Source organism: Carlito syrichta, unplaced genomic scaffold (assembly GCF_000164805.1).
Source record: "Carlito syrichta isolate Samal-C Ts95f unplaced genomic scaffold, Tarsius_syrichta-2.0.1 Scaffold307123, whole genome shotgun sequence".
NCBI lineage: Eukaryota > Metazoa > Chordata > Mammalia > Primates > Tarsiidae > Carlito > Carlito syrichta.
The window spans coordinates 767786-786836 of NW_007251219.1; the positions used below are offsets into that span (position 1 = coordinate 767786).

The 19051-nt window shown below is 35.5% G+C and overlaps 1 protein-coding gene across 1 annotated transcript in view; it reads left to right on the forward strand.

The window, feature by feature from the left end:
- Positions 1 to 19051, forward strand: part of WDR64 (WD repeat domain 64) — a gene marked incomplete at its 3' end in the record, with an annotated part of 108357 nt that overhangs the window by 35096 nt on the left and 54210 nt on the right. Inside the window, exon 8 of the mRNA XM_008063895.1 lies at positions 6155 to 6289. Within this exon, the coding sequence (XP_008062086.1) occupies positions 6155 to 6289 (135 nt within the window). The remainder of the gene's footprint in view (positions 1 to 6154; positions 6290 to 19051) is intronic.

Consider the following 19051-nt stretch of genomic DNA (forward strand, 5'->3'; position numbering starts at 1 on the left):
AGGTGGAAGGATTGCAGGAGCCCAGCAGGTCGAGGCTGCAATAGCCGGGAGTGTGTCACTGCACTTCAGTCTGGGCAACAGAGTGAGACTCCAACTTAAAAAAAAAAAAATTAGTCATTGCCAGACCCAATGTTAGAGATCTTAGATACAAAACTGAATAAGGAATAACAGGAAAATTAGCAACTGAAATTTCTAATTTTAAGTTGCTGCTGACAACTAAAACTGATACTTAAGTGGATTGGAAAGTTAAATAAAAAAATTAAATTATGAAAAAACTGTAAAAGATATATGTGACTACTTATTAGCACTTGAATATGGGAAAAGATTCTAAACATAAAAGCAATGCATATAGAATTCAAAGAAAAAGTTAATAAATATGACTATATATAAAATAAAACTTTCTGGACACCAAAAGATAACATTTAAAAAGTGAATAACAAACTAGAGTAAACATTTTTGACAAATATGACAGTGGGTTGATACTTTGTAATAGGTCTTAGAATTCAATTAAAATAAGAATCCTTCAAGAGAAAAATGAACAGATAATTTACATACAAGATAATTTACATGGTACAAATGGTCAATAAATATTTCAAAGTGATTATTTGACAAAAATGCTAATAACAGTTATCTCCAGCTGATGATTATTATCTTCCTTAAAATAGCAAGGTCTCTGAAGTTTTTAGAGGAAGGTATATGTTGCTTTTATAAGCAGAAAACACATTCTGTATTAAATGTATCTTCCTTATTAATCAAAAAAATATGATGTAAAATCAGATACAATTTTTTACTTATAAAATTGAAACAAAATTAAAAATGGGGAAGATGCTGTGAGATGGACATTCTTCACATACTGTTGGTAGTAGAAGTATGGGTTTGATCTGCTTTTCTGGAAAGCAATTTGGGAAAATGCATCTAGTGTCTTCATAAACATTTATATATGTGGGACCTGTAACTTCAAAAATATAAGTGGGGTCCTCACAGCAGTATTTCTAATGATAAATTATACAGTGTCCAACCACAGGAGAATGATTCATTTAAATGAGTAGTCACTTACATAGATAATTCAGATATATAAATATATGAGGGGAATCCCCCCAAAAACAGAGTTATCTTTTAGAGGGCAAACCCCTTGTAGTACACATGAAATTTGTTCCTCCAGATTAAACAGTCAACTAAAATTTTTATCTGGAAGTTTTGAGAAGGTTGCATCATGATTTGTGGAAGAAACATCCCCAGTTGTGGTAAACAGGTATTTGGTTCTTCCACCATGACAATGTACCTACCCACACCATGCTGAGTATTCAGCAATTTTTACCAAAAATGGCATGTTCCTCATGCACCACCCTCCTTATTCACCTGATCTTGTACGAGCAACTTTTTGTTTCCCTGAATGAAAAAAATCCTCAAAGGGAAATGTTTTTGCCGATGTGGAAGAAGTGAAACAAAAGATGACAGAAGCACCAAATAGCATGCAAATTGATGACTTTAAAAACTGTTTTGAGCAGTAGAAAAAACTCAGTAGGTGTATTGCATCCAACAGAGAATACTTTGAAGGTGACTAAAATTTAAACGTAAGAAAAAATACACAATTTTTTGTAGATACATTTTATTTTGGGGGGTCCCCTCTCATATAATATAAATGAGATATATATAATGTGTGTATATATGATAGGTTTTTTTCATCAGACAGATAAAAATATTAAAGTTTCAAGGATGTTTAATAAATCATAGTATAACTACATTAGGTAATGTCATGCACTCATTAATTATGTTTTGAAAAATAATAATATGAAAAATGTTTGTGACCCAAGCCAGGTAAAGACCCAACAAAGAAAGAGAACTACAGGCCAATATCTTTGATGAACATAGATGCTAAAATTCTCAACAAGATCCTAGCGAACCGGATTCAATAACACATCTCAAAAATCATCCATCATGACCAAGTAGGCTTCATCCCTGGGATGCAAGGCTGGTTCAACATTCGTAAAACCATAAATGTAATTAAATACATCAACAGATGTCAAAACAAAAACCACATAATCATTAGATGCAGAAAAAGCTTTTGGTAAAATCCAGCACCCTTCTTGATAAAAAAACCTCGAAAACCTAGGCATATGGGGAACATACCTCAAAATAGTAAAAGTCATCTACAAGAAACCCACAGCCAGCATACTCCTAAATGGACAAAAACTAGAACCATTTCCCCTGAAAACGAGAACAAGACAAGGATGCCACTTGTCTTACCCCTCCTGTTCAATATAGTATTGGAAGTCCTGGCTAGAGCAATCAGAGAAGAGAAGGCAATCAGAGGTATTCAAATAGGAAAAGAGGAAGTCAAGCTATCTCTCTTTGCAGATGACATGATTGTATACCTTGAAAACTCAAGAGAATCTGTCAAAAACCTCTGTACACTGATAAAGGACTTTGGTAAAATCTCAGGATATAAAATAAATGTGCAAAAGACAATCACATTTCTTTACACCAATAATAAACAAGCAGAAACTCAAATAAAAACCACAATCCCATTCACAATAGCCACAAAAAAAATGAAATTCCTTGGCATCTTCCTAACCAGAAGTGTGAAAGACCTTTACAATGAAAACTACAAAACACTGCTCAAAGAAATCAAAGTTGACACAAACAAGTGGAAAAATATCCCATGCTCATGAATTGGAAGAATCAACATTGTGAAGATGTCCATCTTACCTAAGGCGATCTAAAGATTTAATGCAATACCCATCAAATTACCAGCAACATTCTTCTCAGACCTAGAAAAAGCAACACAGGAATTCATATGGAAACACAAACGACCAAGAATAGCCAGAACAATCCTCAGCAAAAAAAAAAACACAAAGCAGGTGGTATCACATTACCAGACATCAAACTTTACTATAAAACTACAATCATCAAAACAGCTTGGTATTGATACAGGAACAGGCATATAGACCAATGGAATAGAATTGAGATTCCAGAAGTAAAACCTCAATTTCTCAACCAACTCATCTTCGACAAAGCCTCCACCATATACCACTAGGGAGAGGAGAACCTATTCAGTAAATAGTGCTGGGAAAACTGGCTGACCACATGCAGAAGATTGAAGCAGGACCCCTATCTATCCCCATACACAAAAATTAACTCTAAATGGATCAGAGACCTAAGTGTAAAACCTCAAACCATAAGAACCTTAGAAAATGAAGGACATACCCTCATGGAAATTGGAGCTGGCATCCAATTCCTGAACAAAACCCGAAACCCACAGGCCATAAGAGATAAGATAGACAAGTGGGACCTCATTAAACTGACAAGCTTCTGCAAAGCCAAAGAAACCATCAAGAGAGCAGGGAGACAGCCTACAGACTGGGAAAAAGCATTTGCCAACTCCAGGTCTGACAAAGGCTTAACATCTTGGATCTACAAGGAACTCAAACATGCTGAAAAGAAAAAAACAAACAACCCCATTATAAAGTGGACAAAAGATATGAACAGACACTTCTCAAAGGAAGACATCCGAGCAGCCAACAAACACATGAAAAAATGTTCAACCTCACTAATCATCAGGGAGATGCAAATCAAAACCACACTGAGATACCACCTAACTCCAGTCAGAATGGCAATTATCAATAACTCAAAAAATAATAGTTGCTGGAGAGGGTGTTCCAAAAAGGGAATACTTCTACACTGTTGGTGCGAGTGCAAACTAGTGCAACCTCTGTGGAAAACAGTATGGCGATTCCTAAAAGCTCTAAATATTGACCTCCCATATGACCCCGCAATCCCCCTACTGGGAATATACCCTGAAGAACTCAAATCACTCTATAAAAAAGATACCTGTACACGCATGTTTATCACAGCATTGTTCACAATAGCAAGAACCTGGAAGCAACCATGCTGTCCATCCAAAGAGGACTGGATTAAAAAAATGTGGTACATATACACGATGGAATACTACACAGCCATATAAAAGAACAAAATCATGAATTTTGCAGCAACCTGAATGGAATTAGAGTCTATAATACTGAGTGATCTCTCACAGAGGCAAAGATCTGAGTATCACATGTTCTCACTCATATAGTGGACCTTGAACATCCAACATAATACTATAAGAAAATGACTGACAGTGGTGGGAAACTATGAGGGTGGGAGGGGAAGGGAGATGGGATTAATGGTAGTAAATATTTGGGGACAGGGAGACACCTCTTATCAACAAGAGTGCCTGAACAGAGCATATTTGTATACCTAACCCTTAACTGTACCCCACAATGGAAAAATAAATAAATAAATAAATAATTTTTTTAAAAAAGAAAAATGTTTGTGGTATAATGTCAAGTAAAAAATTATTTTCCTGTGGACACATAAATCCAATTTTATAAACACATATGTGTGTGTATGTATTTCTACTTAGAAAAATAGTATAAATATCCAAAATATTAATAATAATTTCTATAGAACCTCAGAGAAGTGAGTTTTATTTTCTATTTTATGTTTCTTTCTAAAAATACTTTCTAAATTACAGTACAATGAATATTTTTCCTTTATAGTTAAAAAAAAGTTTTAAAAAATAGGATTGTACTTTGTTATAAATGTAGCAAATATTTTTTCCCAGAGTTAGAATATGCAGTTAGAAGCTCATTACAACTGTTTACTACATGGGATTAAGACTAGCCTCATTACTGGAACTCAAAGAATGACATAAAAAAATTAACTGGTTCCATTTTTCACTCTTTAGATATGAACGGTATTACTTGCTCTCACCAAAGAATTAGACCTTTAAGGGACTTTCCCAGTATGTGATATGTTGCTCTTTGCAGTAGTATTTCATTCCAATTATCATAGGCTTTTAGAATAGATGCTGAGACATGATTCTTCTCTTCATGAGATAAATGTGAGTCACCAGTCAAAAAATTCCATGGCTTGTTTTTCAATTCCTATTTTCATCTGAAAGATATGTCAGTAATGAGATTTGGGAATCTGAGGAATTTGAGGAACCTGGGTACAGTTAAATGAAGGCTAATTCATATTAGTTTATGTGTGTTATGATATACACGTAGATGATATAATCATACGACTGATGTGTTATATAGGTTGAGTGTTGAGACATTTTCTTATACCAAGAGATCTATAAACCTGACAGAATGTAAAGTATTAAAGCCAGTGGAGCTATTATATCTTGCTGCTGACATCCACAGAATTCATTCATGTTGAATGAGTAGGGTACAGGTAGCAAACACTGATAAGCAAAGTATCATACAAATTAAAGAAAGAAGTTGCCAGCATCCAAAGTTCGTCATTAAACACAATCTAGCATGGAAATAGAAATATCCCTCTCTACTCTGTTGAGTGCCAAAGTGTAAAATTTTGATGCCTTGAGCTATAAACATGTCTACTTGTCAACTAGAAGCTAAGCAACTTGGTGACAAGAATTTTACCTTAATCTTTCTTATGTTCTTGGTACATGAAATATAGTAGGTGCTCAATAAATGTTTGTGACTAAGTAGACAAATGAGCCATTAAATATGAGTAAACATAATACCCTGAAGACAGCTTATTCTGGATTAAGACAAGAATTTTGAGGCAGAGGTTTTGGTTCTAACCCTAAGCCTCTCACTCAAATGTTTTGTGAACATATAGGTAACCCTCTGACAAGAAATATGATGACTCTTCAAGTCTTAGCTTTGGCAGTGCTCTGGGATTACAAATTTCTCAGTTCTTCAGTTTTTAAAGTATTAATGGAAAATACAAATATGTATTTCAAATTAAATGATTCACATAAGATATAAAAGTATATGAAGCATAATGCTCTATTTGGATGATCAGAACTAAGTTTTTAGTAAAGATAAAAGTGCCAATATTGGACTTGGATAAAAATGTCAGTATTGGATTGGGTTTCTAGACTATTCTTTTAATTCTAGATTTATAGCTCAAAATTTGATGACAGCATTTTAAAGTTTTTTTTTATTTTAAACATGCTTGGTTGTGAACATTTAGTAAAACAGTTATAAGTGGTATAATGGATAGTCTATATTATATATGCTGATGTAACACAATTTAGAGTTATAATTCTGCTAAGATAAAAATAAAATGTCAAATAGAAACTTAACATTATGTGTTTGTGTGTCTAACATAAATCCCTCCCCTATTTTTAAATTTCCAGCGTTAAAAGAAAGCTACATAATGACTGGGTTATGAAAATTAGATATATTCCAGCCCTAAATTGCTTTGGCTCCTGCTCCTTAGACAGTGTTCATTCATTGATTTTGGACTCCCTGAAGAGACTCGAGGATAATTTGTAAGTACAATAGTTTATATGCATGAACATTCTGTGATGTTCAAACTTTTTACAATGATAAGCCCATGGCAGCCTTGGAACTTTCAAGCTGGTTTTTAAAAAACTCCTATGTTAACTATTCAATGTTTTTGGCAAGGTTAGAGTTTTCAGGAAAGAAGTCACTCATGCAATATGTTCTCCTGACAGCAACTTTGTGCATTTGTTGTTTATTGTTGCAATCTAATGAAATTAATCAATACAGGTGCATCTATAATATATTTTCAAAATATAGTTTTGTTGGTGAAACTTTTGAAATCACTCTTCCAGGTCAGTTGACTAGCCAATAGTCTGTGAGTATAATCTGTAGAACAATCATCATGTTTCATGTGTAATACCCAAGATGGCATGTTTATAGAAGGTGAATCTGAATAGTGTTCATTCTTGTTTTTGATCTGCTTAGATATTTATTAATAACTAATTAATTTATTAATAGAAAACAGCTATTGTCTTTTAATTTTTTCATTTTAAAAATTCATTGACCCCTGAATTGTACCCCACATCTTTAAAATGAGAAATTAAAAAGAAAAAACAAAAGTAAGTGCTTTGACATAAATGCTACAACATGGATAAATGTCAAAAACATTAAGCTGACTGACAGGAGTCAGACAAAAAGATTATATGTAGTATGATTCCATTTATATGAAATATCCAAACAATGTAAATTTATGGGGACAGAAACCGCAGTGGCTACCTAGGACTAGTGGTAGGAGCAGGGTTCCCAAAGGAGGGTACAAGTGAAATTTCTAGGGTGATAAAAAATTTCTAGGGTGATAAAAAGGAGCAGGGTTCCCAAAGGAGGGTACAAGTGAAATTTCTAGGGTGATAAACTTCTTGTGATGATTGTTGAGTTTTACACAACTCTATAAATTTGCTTAAAGATCATTGACTTATACATTTTCAATGAGGAAATGTTATGGGATATAAATTTTGTATCTTTTAAGGTACTGTATACCTTGATAAAGATGTCTTAGAAAAATGCATCGAGACTTCCGGTTTTTAGTCTGGCAAGCAAGCAAGGTGCTTAGAAGTTCTCATCCCATCCTAACAATAAGTTAAAAAAAAAAAGGAACAAACTGAAAAATAAACAACTTTCCTTAGACCCATCATAGAAGTAAGATGACAGGGAGATTTTCTTTCCCCCAAATTGAAGAGACAGGTAAATACTGAGAATCACAACTTGGACCACAGGGATATCCATGAGCAGAAACCTCCAAAGTCACCAGCACCAGGGCAGGAAAAACTCAGCTGTAATTGACAAATTTCTAGATACTCAACATGGGCAACAGTGAGAGTTAAAAATTCAGGGGGACCCAGTCATTAGGGATCTTCCCGATTTTATGTTTTACTTCCAGGAGTTCAACTGAGTTTTTACAGTGAGTATCAGTGAAAAAATCCCCTCTTGCTTCTGGTAGAGGGAAAGGAAAAGAACTGTTTTGAAATATAATAGAACATATTGTTCTTACCAAAGCCTGCCCTCAAGAGAAATTATTTTGCCAGGACCTAAACTACTGGATCTTTGAAAGAGAATAACTAACCCAGGGAAAGAAAATAAACCACTTTAGCCCTCTGGCCCTACCTAAGACAGGGGCGTGAACAAAACTGAAGGATTTGTGAAGTTCACAGTTCAGAGATACAGGCTCACCAAAAGAATGAGATCTTATCACAGGACTATAAACCACTTCACCTTCCCCTACAGCTCACCACTTTACTGAAGGCCTATTTACAGTAGATCTATACTCAAAAATCATGTTCAGCTATTAGTAATAAATTAAAAGGTTTTTTTTAAAGTTGAAAGAGATAGAGCAAGCATCAGAACCAGAATCAGATATGGCAAGAAGATTTGAATGATCAGGCAGGGAATTTTTAAAAATTATGATTAATATACTAAGGGAATGGATAGAGTAGACAGCATACAAGAACAGATGTAAGCAGAGAGATGGAAATTCTAAGAAATAATAACCATGAAGAAATGCTAACAATCAAAAACAGAAACAGAAATGAAAAATGCCGGACTCATTTGTAGACTAGACTCAGGAAAGAATTTCTGAGCTGAGGATATGTTAATAGAAACTTTGAAAACAAAAAAGAAAAATAACTGGAAAAAAAAGCAGAATATCAAAACACTATGGGACAACTGCAAAAGGTATAATATACATGTAATGGAAACAACAGAAAAGGGAAGAGGGGGAAAAAAAAAACTATTTGGAGCAATGACTAAGAATTTCCCCAAATTAAAATTAAACACCAAACCCTAGATCCAGCCATCTTAGAGACACCAAGAAGGAAAAATGCCAAAAGACACCTTGACATAACATATTTAAAAGCAGAAAATCAGATGAAGAAAAACTTTGACAAAATCACAGGGGGAAAACACTGTGTTTACAGAAGAGCAAAGATAAGAATTATATCTGATTTCTCTTCGGAAATTTTACAAGCAAAGAGAGAGTGAAGTGAAGTTTAAAAAAAAAATACCCCACCAGACTAGAATTCTGTACACTGTGAAATTATCCTTTAAAAGTGAAAGAGAAATACAATTTTCTCAAACAAAAATTGAAAGAATTTGTTGCCAGTAGACTTGCCTTTCAAGAAATGTTCAAAGAAGTTCTTTGGAGAGAAGGAAAATATGTAGGTCAGAAACTCAGATCTATATAAGGAAACAAAGGACATCGGAAGAAGAAAAAGTAAAGGTAAAATAAAATTTTTGCTTGTGTTATTCTTAACTTATCGAACAGATAATTTGTTCAAAATAATAATGGCAAAATGTATATACTTATACTTGCTTATGTGTATTATATATTTTATATATACACATGTATATGAATATATGATATATCTGCTATGTGTACGTAAAATAAATACAGCAATAATACAAGGAATGGGAGAGAGGGAAAAATTAGAACTGCTATGTTATTATAAGGTATTTGCACTACCTGTGTAGTATAGTGTTGAAAGTGGACTTTGATTAGTTGTAAGTGTAAATTGCAAATGATAGGTCAATAACCCAAAAAAATGTCTTTTAAAAAAGTGATAATTGATATGCGGAGAAAATGGAATCATATAAAGTGTTCATTAAAAACACAAAAGCAGCCAAGTACAGTAGCTCATGCTTGTAATTCCAACACTTTGGGAGGCAAGGTGAGAGGATCACTTGAGCCCAGGTATTCCAGACCAGCTTAGGCAACACAGATGCCATCTCTACAAAAAAAAAAAAAAAATCACAAAATTAGCTGGGTGTAGTGAAGCATGCCTATAGTCTCAGCTACTCAGGAGGCTGAGGCAGGAGGATAGCTTTATTTCTAGACTGTGGTTAGCTGTGGTGATTGTGCCACTGCACTTAGCCAAGGCGACAGAGTAAGACTTCAACTTAAAAAAGAAAAAAAAAAAAAAAAAAGAACAAAGAAAAAGGAAAATGAATAGAAAACAGTAACAAATACTCAAGGTATAAAATAAATATGCAAAAGACAATTGCATTTTTACACATCAATAATAAACAGAAACCCAAATAAAAAGCACAATCCCATTCACAGTAGCCACAAAAAAAATGAATTACCTTGGCATCTTCCTAACCAGAGATGTGAAAGACCTTTACAATGAAAACTACAAAACATTGCTCAAAGAAATCAAAGATGACACAAATAAGTGGAAAAATATTCCATGCTCATGAATTGGAAGAGTCAACATTGTAAGATATCCATTCTACCTAAGGCAGTCTACAGATTTAACACAATACCCATCAAGTTACCAGCAGCGTTCTTCTCAGACCTGGAAACAACAATACAGGAATGTATATGGAAACATAAATGACCACGAATAGCAAAAACAATCCTCAGCAAAAAAAAAAAAAAAAAAAAAAAAAGCAAGTTATCACACTCCCAGACTTTAAACTTTATTTTAAAGCTACAATAATCAAAACAACCTGGTATTGGTACAAACACAGGCATATAGACCAATGGAACAGGATTGAGATTCCAGAAGCAAAACCTCAATTTCTTAACCACTCATCTTCAACAAAGTCTCCACCACCAACCACTGGGGAAAGGAGAACCTATTCAGTAAATGGTGTTGGAAAAACTGGCTGACCACATGCAGAAGACTAAAACAAGACCCTTACCTATTCCCGTACACAGAAGTCTACTCCAAATGGATCAAAGACTTAAACGTAAAACCTCAAACTATAAGAACCTTAGAAAATGCAGGAGACTCTTATGGAAATTGGAACTGGCAACCAGTTCCTGATCAAAACCCCAAGTGCCCATGCCATAAGAGATAAGATAGACAAGTGGGACCTCCTCAAACTGACAAGCTTCTGCAAAGCCAAAGAAACCATTGAGAGAGCAGGGAGACAGCCCACAGACTGAGAAAAAATATTTGCCAACTGTATTATCTGACAAAGGCCTAACATCAGGATCTACAAGGAACTCAAACATCTTGAAAAGAAAAAAACAAACAGCCCCATTACAAAGTAGGCAAAAGATATGAATACACATTTCTCAAAAGAAGACATATAAGCAGCCAACAGACGCATGAAAAAATGCTCAGCCTCACTAGTCATCAAAGAAATGCAAATTAAAATCATACTGAGAGACCACCTAACTCCAGTCAGGATGGTCATCATCAATAACTCAAAAAATAACGGTTGCTGGAGAGGATGTGGGAACACTTCTACACTGTTGGTGGGAGTGTAAACTAGTACAGCCTTTGTGGAAAACAGTGTGGCAATTCCTAAAAGTTCTAAAAATCAACCTTCCATATGACCCTGCAGTCCCCCTACTGAGAATATACCCGGAAGAACTCAAATCACTCTATAAAAAGGATACCTACACATGTATGTTTATCACAACATTGTTCACAGTAGCAAGAACATGAAACCAACTGTGCTGTCCATCAAAAGAGGACTGGATTAAAAAAATGTGGTACATATACACGATGGAATATTGCTCAGCCATAAAGAAGAGCAAAATCATGAGCTTCACAGCAACCGGGATGGACTTAGAGTCTATGATATTGAGTGATCTTTCACAGAAACAGAGAACTGATATCACATGTTCTCACTCATAAGCGGACCTTCAACTATTGTAATACTATAAGAAAAGGATTGGCAGTAGTGGGAAACTGCGGGGAGGACGTGAGGGGGCGGGAGGTGGGATTGGCAGTAGTGAGAATCAGCCTGTGGAAGAGGGGCACATCTCATCAACAGACATAACTGCATAATGAATATATACCTAACCCTGAATTATACCCCACATCTTTAAAATAAAAAATTTAAAAGTTAAAAAAAAAAGGAAACTAACAAATATAGTACATATTAATCCGACTTATATGGTTTGAATGTTTGTCTCCTGCAAATCTCATGTCGAAATGTGATCCCCAACTTTGGAAGTGGGGCATAATGAGAGGTGTTTATGACATGGAGGTGGATCCTTCATGAATGACTTATTGGCATCCCATTAGGGATGAGTGAGTTCTCAGAGAGCTAGTTGTTTTAAAAAAGTCTGGTACCTCCCTTCTTTCACTTGCTGTCTCTCTCCACCATGTGGCATGCCTACCCCTCTTTCACCTTCTGCCATGAAAGTACACTTCCTGAAGTCCTCACCAGTAACAGATGTTAGAGCCATGCTTCTTGTACAACCCGCAGAACTGTGAGCCAAATAACTTCTTCTTTATGAATTTCCTTTAGAGCAACACAAAATAAACTAATATACCAACTATATCAATAACCACTTTAAATGTCCATCATCTAAATATACCAATTAAGATACAGAGAGTGTTAGAGTGATCATAAAACAAGACTCACCTATATGTTGTCTATAAGAAGCCCACTTTAAATACAAAGACAAGTATAGATAAAAAGTAAAGGTGTAGAAAAAGTTATACCACGCTAACACTAATCAAAAGAAAGCAGGAGACACTGTACTAATTTCAGATAGAATGAGTATCAATACAAAAAAAATACAGGAATAAATATGGGTACTCATGTTAATAAAAGGGCCAGTTCTTCAAGATGCTATAACAATTTGTAATGTATATGTAGCTAACAACAGAGCATCAAAAATTAATGAGGCAAAGACTGATAAAACAGCAAGGAGAAATAGATAAGTCCACTATTACAGTTGGAAACTTTAACATCCTTCTATTAGATCCAGTAAGCAGAAAATCAGTAAAGACAGTTTAGCTTAATAACACTATCAATCAACTGGATATAACTAACATCTATTGACTACTTCACTTAACAATAGCAGAATACACATTTTTCTCAAGCCCACTTGAAACATTCTCTAAGACAGATCCCATTCTGGTCCATAAGACACTCCTTAACTAATTTAAAATAATAGAAATCATATAATGCATGCTGTCAGACCACAATGGAATTAAACTAGAAATAAGTAATAGAAAGATAACTGAAAATTTCCAATGTAGGTGAAAATTTTAAAATGTGCTTCTAAGTAATATGTGTGGCAAAGAAAATATAAATTAAGAAAGATATAAGATAAACTAGGCTTCCACCATAAGACTAGAAAAGAAGAACTAATTAAGTCCAAAGTAAGCAAAAAAAGAAAAATAATAAAAAATAAAGCAGGAATTAGAAATGAAGAAAGGACTATCACTGCAGATTTCAGGGACATTAAATGAATGATAAAGAAATATTATAAACAATTGATAGATTGTACATAGTTTTGATAACCTATATGAAATGGACCGATTCCTTGAGAGACAAAACCTGACAAACTCATTCATGAAGAAAATAATCTGAAAAGGCCCATATCTAATAAAGAAATTGAAGCAATAATTAATAACTTTACAAAAAAGAAAGCACCAGGCCCAGATGGGTTCTCTGGTGAATTCTAGCAAATAGGTAAACAAGAAATAACACAAATTATCTACAATCTCTTTCAGAGGATGGAAACAAAGAGAATACTTCCTAACACATTCTATGAGGCTAAAATTAATACTAAAACCAAAGTCATGACAAGAAAACTACAGACCAAAGTCTTTCATGAATGTAGATGAAAAAGATCAGCAAAATATTAGCAAGTCAAATCCAACAGGGTATAAAAAAGAATTATATACCATAACTATTATTAATTGTTTGTGGACCCTCAAAATCCATATTTTGAAATCCTACCCCCCAAAATAATGGTATTAGGAGGTGGGGTCTTTAGGAAAGAATTTAGGTCTTGAGAGTAGAGCTCTCAGGAATAAGATTAGTGCCTTTATAAAAAGAGAACTTAGAGAGTTTTCTAACTCTCTTCCTGCCATGTGAGGATACAACAAGAAAACAATCATTTGCAGTTTGGAAGAACCTGACCAATGGCGGCACTTAGTCTCAAACTTTCAGAATTGTGAGGGGGAAAAAAATGCTTGTTACTTAAGCTACATGGTCTGTTACTTCGTTACAGCAACCTGAATTGACTAAAATAATGATCAAGTGATATTTATTCTAAGTATGAAAGGCTAGTTCAACATTCAAAAATCAAGTAATATAATTGACCACATCAATAAGTTAAAGAAGAAAAATCCCATGATCATATCAATAGATGCAGGCAAAGCATTTGACATGTGTCATTAGAAAAAGGTAAATCAGCCAGGCTCAGTGGCTCAGCCTGTAATCCCGTGCCTTTGGGAGGCTGAGGTGAGTGGATTGCCTGAGCCCGTGGGTTCGAGACCCGCCTGGGCAGCCAGACCTCATCTCTACAATAAATCAAAAAATCAGCCGGGCGTGGTAGCGCATGCCTGTAATTCCGGCTACTCGGAAGGCTGAGAAGGAAGGATCGCCAGAGCCCAGCAGGTCGAGGCTGCTGTGGCTGGAAGCAGCCACTGCACTCCAGTCTGGGCCACAGAGTGAGACTCCAACTCAAAAAAAAAAAAAAAAGGTAAATCAAGACAATGAAACAATTTGATGCCATTACATACAAATTAGATGTGCCAAAATTCAGAAAACTGACAACACCACATGCTGGTGGTGATATGGAGAAACAGGAACTCTCATTAGTGCTGGTAGAAATGCAAAATGGTGCAGCCACTTTAGAAGACAGTTTGACAGCTGGGTATAGTAGCTCATTCCTTTAATCCCAGGTACTCAGGAGGCTGAAGCAGGAAGATTACTAGAGTCTAGGAGTCTGAGGTTGTAGTGAGTTATGATGGCACCACTGTACTCCAGCTTGGGTGGCAGAGTGAAATCCTGTCTCTAATATACATACATACATACATACATACATATATACAGTTTGATAGTTTCTTACAAAACTAAACATACCCTTACTATATGATCCAGCAATCATTCTCCTTGGTATTAACTCAAAGAAGTTAAAAATATATGTCCACTGAAAACCTGTACATGGATGTTTATAGCAACTTTATTCATTATTACCCAAACTTGTAAGCAACCAAGATGTTCTTCAGTAGGTGAAAGAACAAACAAGACAACGGAATATTAGAACTAAAAAGAAATGATCTATCAAGCCACAAAAAGACATGGAGGAACCTTAACTGCATGTTACCACATTAAAGAAGCCAGTTTGGAAAGGCTACCTAACATGATTTCAACTATATGACATTCTGGAAAAGGCAAAACTATGGATACAATAAAAAGATAAGAGGTTACCAAGCAATTGGAGGAAGGAAAGGATGAATAGGTGGAGTCCAGAGGATTTTTAGGACATTGAAACCATTTGATATAATGTTATAATGGTGGATAAAGGCATTACACATTTATCAAAACCCATAGAATGCATAACACCAAGTGTGAACCCAAATGTAAACAAACTATGGACTTTGGGTCAATAATGATGTGTCAATGTAGATTTACCATTTATAACAAATGCAGTTTATTGTAGTGTGAGATTTTTATAGTGGGGGAGATTGTGCATTTGCAAGAGCAGGGTATATATGGGAAATCTCTGTACCTTCCACTCAATTCTGCTGTGAACCTAAAAAAAGCCTATTTGTAAAAAAAAAAATGCACTGAGCCACAAACAAGAATTTGACTTGTTTCAATAAGAAACAATAGTGGTCATACTGTTCAAGCTTTCTTTTACAAATGATCACAAACCTATCTAAAATACTATTGGTTAAAACATAACTGCAAAACCCTTCCCTGGTGATTTAATTCCATTCTTAAAACGTGTTTTCTAAATCCTAATCAATATTTTCTAAATTTTAGCTTTTTTATCTAAAAAAAAAAAGGGTGAGTTGAAATGAGATTGACTCTTAGCTAGAAAATGTGAATGCCACATCTTTTATAATAAAATAGAGTTAAAAAAAGGGAAAACAATTAAGAGTTGATTCAATATATCTCTCAAATGGATCTCTTTAAAAAAAAATTACTGGCCGGGCACGGTGGCTCAAGCCTGTGATCTTGAGCACTTTGGGAGGCTGAGGTGAGGGGATTGCTTGATTCCCTGGGTTCAAGAACAGCCTGGGCAATTTGGCGAGATCTCATCTCTACAGTGAATAAAAAATAAAATATTAGCCGGGCATAGTAGCACGTGCCTGTAGTCCCAGCTACTTGGAAGACTGAGACAGAAGGATCACCTGAGCCCAGCAGGCAGACACTGGGGTGGCCGTGAGCATGCCACTGCACTCCAGCCTGGGCGACGGAGTGAGACACCAATTCAAGAAAGAAAAAGAAAAAGAAAGAAAATGCGTCAGACCCCACCCCCCACCCCCTGCCTCCACCTACACCTTTACATTGAGGGAAAATGGTGATTAGTCTGTTTCTTTTCTTTTTTTAGTCTCTTTCTAACAAAACACAAGCGATGACTTTTAGGTGTTCTTGAGCTATTTAATGAAATTCACAAAAACATGGGAAGCAAAAGACAGTCTCTGGACATATAGAGTTAGAATTTCTTTAAATTCTGAGGTTTCTGTTAAGAAATTGCATAACAGAATTTGAAATTTAATGGAAGAACCAAATATCGCATCTTTAAGATGACAAACTACCTTACATTTTCTTGAAAACTGTAGACGTCATGAAAGACATATTTTTCACTCAGTTAGAAAAAGATGAAAATGTTTATTTTGGTGCATAACATATTGCACTCAGAGATGAATTACAACCCTTTACAACACATTAAAAACAATTTTATTTCTTTACACCAGATTGGATTCCATAAATATCATTTATATAGCATAATTAATTGCAGAGTTTCATTTAGTTTCTATAATATAATTAACTGCTAGTGATTATACTCTTACATCTTAAAGGATAGCATTTATGAAGCATTTAATTAAGACATAGATGCAACTTTATATCCAATTTGAATTTATACTATGTTGGTAATTCAGTATCCCTTCATAACCATAAAGAAACATTGTGAATACATATGAGGATATAATACATACTTGTGTTCCTATAGAAGACATATTCTACTTCAACAACCAGAGGAAGGGCTTTCATTTCCAAGATATACACATCTATAGCCACACTTTTACCAGGACAAATATTTCCAGTTTACTTATCAGAGTAATTATAACAGCTAATGTGGCAACCACAAAACTATACAGGTCATATATAGCTTTTAATCCAGAAATGTATCAATTCTCCAACAAATATTTAGTGAGTAACCTTGGGTTAAGCACCGTGGACAATACAAATGGATTTAAATCATGACTCCCTACCTCTACCTGCCTCCAATTTAAGTGATAAGACAAAAAATGCAGACATAAAATCAGTTTTATGCTGAAGCCAGTCCTTCTGAGCTTATGAGAGCTGACTGCTAAGATTTGGGGAATAAACAAGACTGTTGTTAAAACAAAGGCAATAAATACTCAAATCACATCACTTCCTTTTTATGTCCTCAGGAAATATGGTGCACAATTATGTATCATTTCCCAACTCTGTGTTCAAGGATGTCACATTGATTTAAAATTGACCACAGTAGAAAGATTCATATCATGGAAAACAGCAAACTTTACAAAGCAGTGACCCAGCCCCTCCTTTCCTGGCCTAGCTGAATAATACACATTTTCTAGCACACCATTGCATAGGATGGTAATTAACAATGCAAAGCAGAGTATACCAAAGGCCTGTTGAATGAGTTTAGGATTATAGGCATAGTAAAGTTAAGCAAAAGGAGCAATAGATGATAGCCCTCTAGCAAGCCTGGGGAGATAAGAGCAAGAAATCATATATAGAGCACTAAAAAAAAAAAAAAAATTTGGCATATTTCACTAACAAGAAAAAGTTACAGCAGCCACAATAAACATACCGAGTCTGCATTTAGAGGAATGCCGTGGTTTATTTCTAACTTCTTAAAGAGTATATTTACACTGGTGCATTTAGTTGCCTATTGTCAATGATAACATTAAATCAAGAAATTAGTTTGAACAATATTGGCAAGCCCTAATTTACAACACTAGGATTTTTTTCTTCAGCAACTCCAGTTTCCCTCTCTCTGACCTCCTGTCATAACTTATCAGCTCTTGAGTACTCTAACTCGCACTATATCTACTCAATGACCTCACTGAAGTTTCTGATACCTTGTTTTTTGTTTTTGAGTCCGAGTCTTACTCTGTCTCCCAGGTTGGAGTGCGGTGGCACAATCATTGTTCACCACAGCCTAGACCCCCTGGGCTCAGGTAATCCTTCCCCCTCAACTTTCCAAGTAGCTGGGTCTACAGGCACATGCCATCACGTCTGGCTAATTTTTTTGAGAATTGGTAGCAACAAGGTCTTGTTATGTTGCCTATGTGAGGCAATCCTACTGCCTTGGCCTCCCATAGTGATTACAGATGTGAGCCACTGGGATTACAGATGTGAGCCACTGTACCTAGTCTTGAAGTCTCTGATACCTTGATCTCTCCGTTATCTTGAACTTATTTTGTCAGTCCTCTCCTTGACTGTCTTTATTGCCTTCCCACCTGTACCCCAGGTTAATCATCTAATCGCATATATCACCAGTATTCTTTTGTCTTACATACCCTATCTGTCTGCTGCATCAGTTAGCAAAATCCCAAACCTTCTGCTCAGCTGAGCCCTTAGCTTAGTCTCCCAATCTTTTTACATGCTTTTGTTCCACTTTCTCTCCCATTCTTCTCAGTGACTATTCTAAACTTCAACTCCTCTCACTCTTAACTGATGTCTTTTCTTCCTATATGACATAAAACCTTAGGCCTCAGGGAGAATTCTTCAACACACCATCCCTTCCAAAATTACTTCAACACACCATCCCTTCCAAAATTACCTAGCCTTCTTTTCTTTTTGTTTCACAGTGGTGACCTTGTGCTCAACTCTTTCCATCATCTCAAGATCTCACTATCTCAGTTTCTCCCGCTCTCTCCTCTGTCTCTTTCTCCCTCCTTTAAAGTCAGAGCCTCGCTGTGCCATCCATGGTAGACATAATGTCACCCAGTGGTGCAATCATAGCTCACTATAAGTTTGAACTCCTGGGCTCAAGTGATCATCCTGCCTCAGCCTCCTGAGTAGGTGGGACTACAGACATCAGCCACCATACCCAGCCCAAACTCTCTCCTTATTTTAAACCATAATTGTCGTATCTTCTGGTATGAGTGGTTTTTTCCCTTAACCTGAAATATCCTTCTAATGATCATACAACACCTTTTTCTTCCTTCTTATCTAACTTTGGAAAGAGTACTCTGTATTCACTGCCACCACTTCTTTGACATCATTCGTTCCCCCACATAAGCCTCTCTGACATAGCTTCTCCTATATCTATTCTGTAAAATTAGAAAGGCTTGGGGTACTCAGCAGTACTGATCTCATGC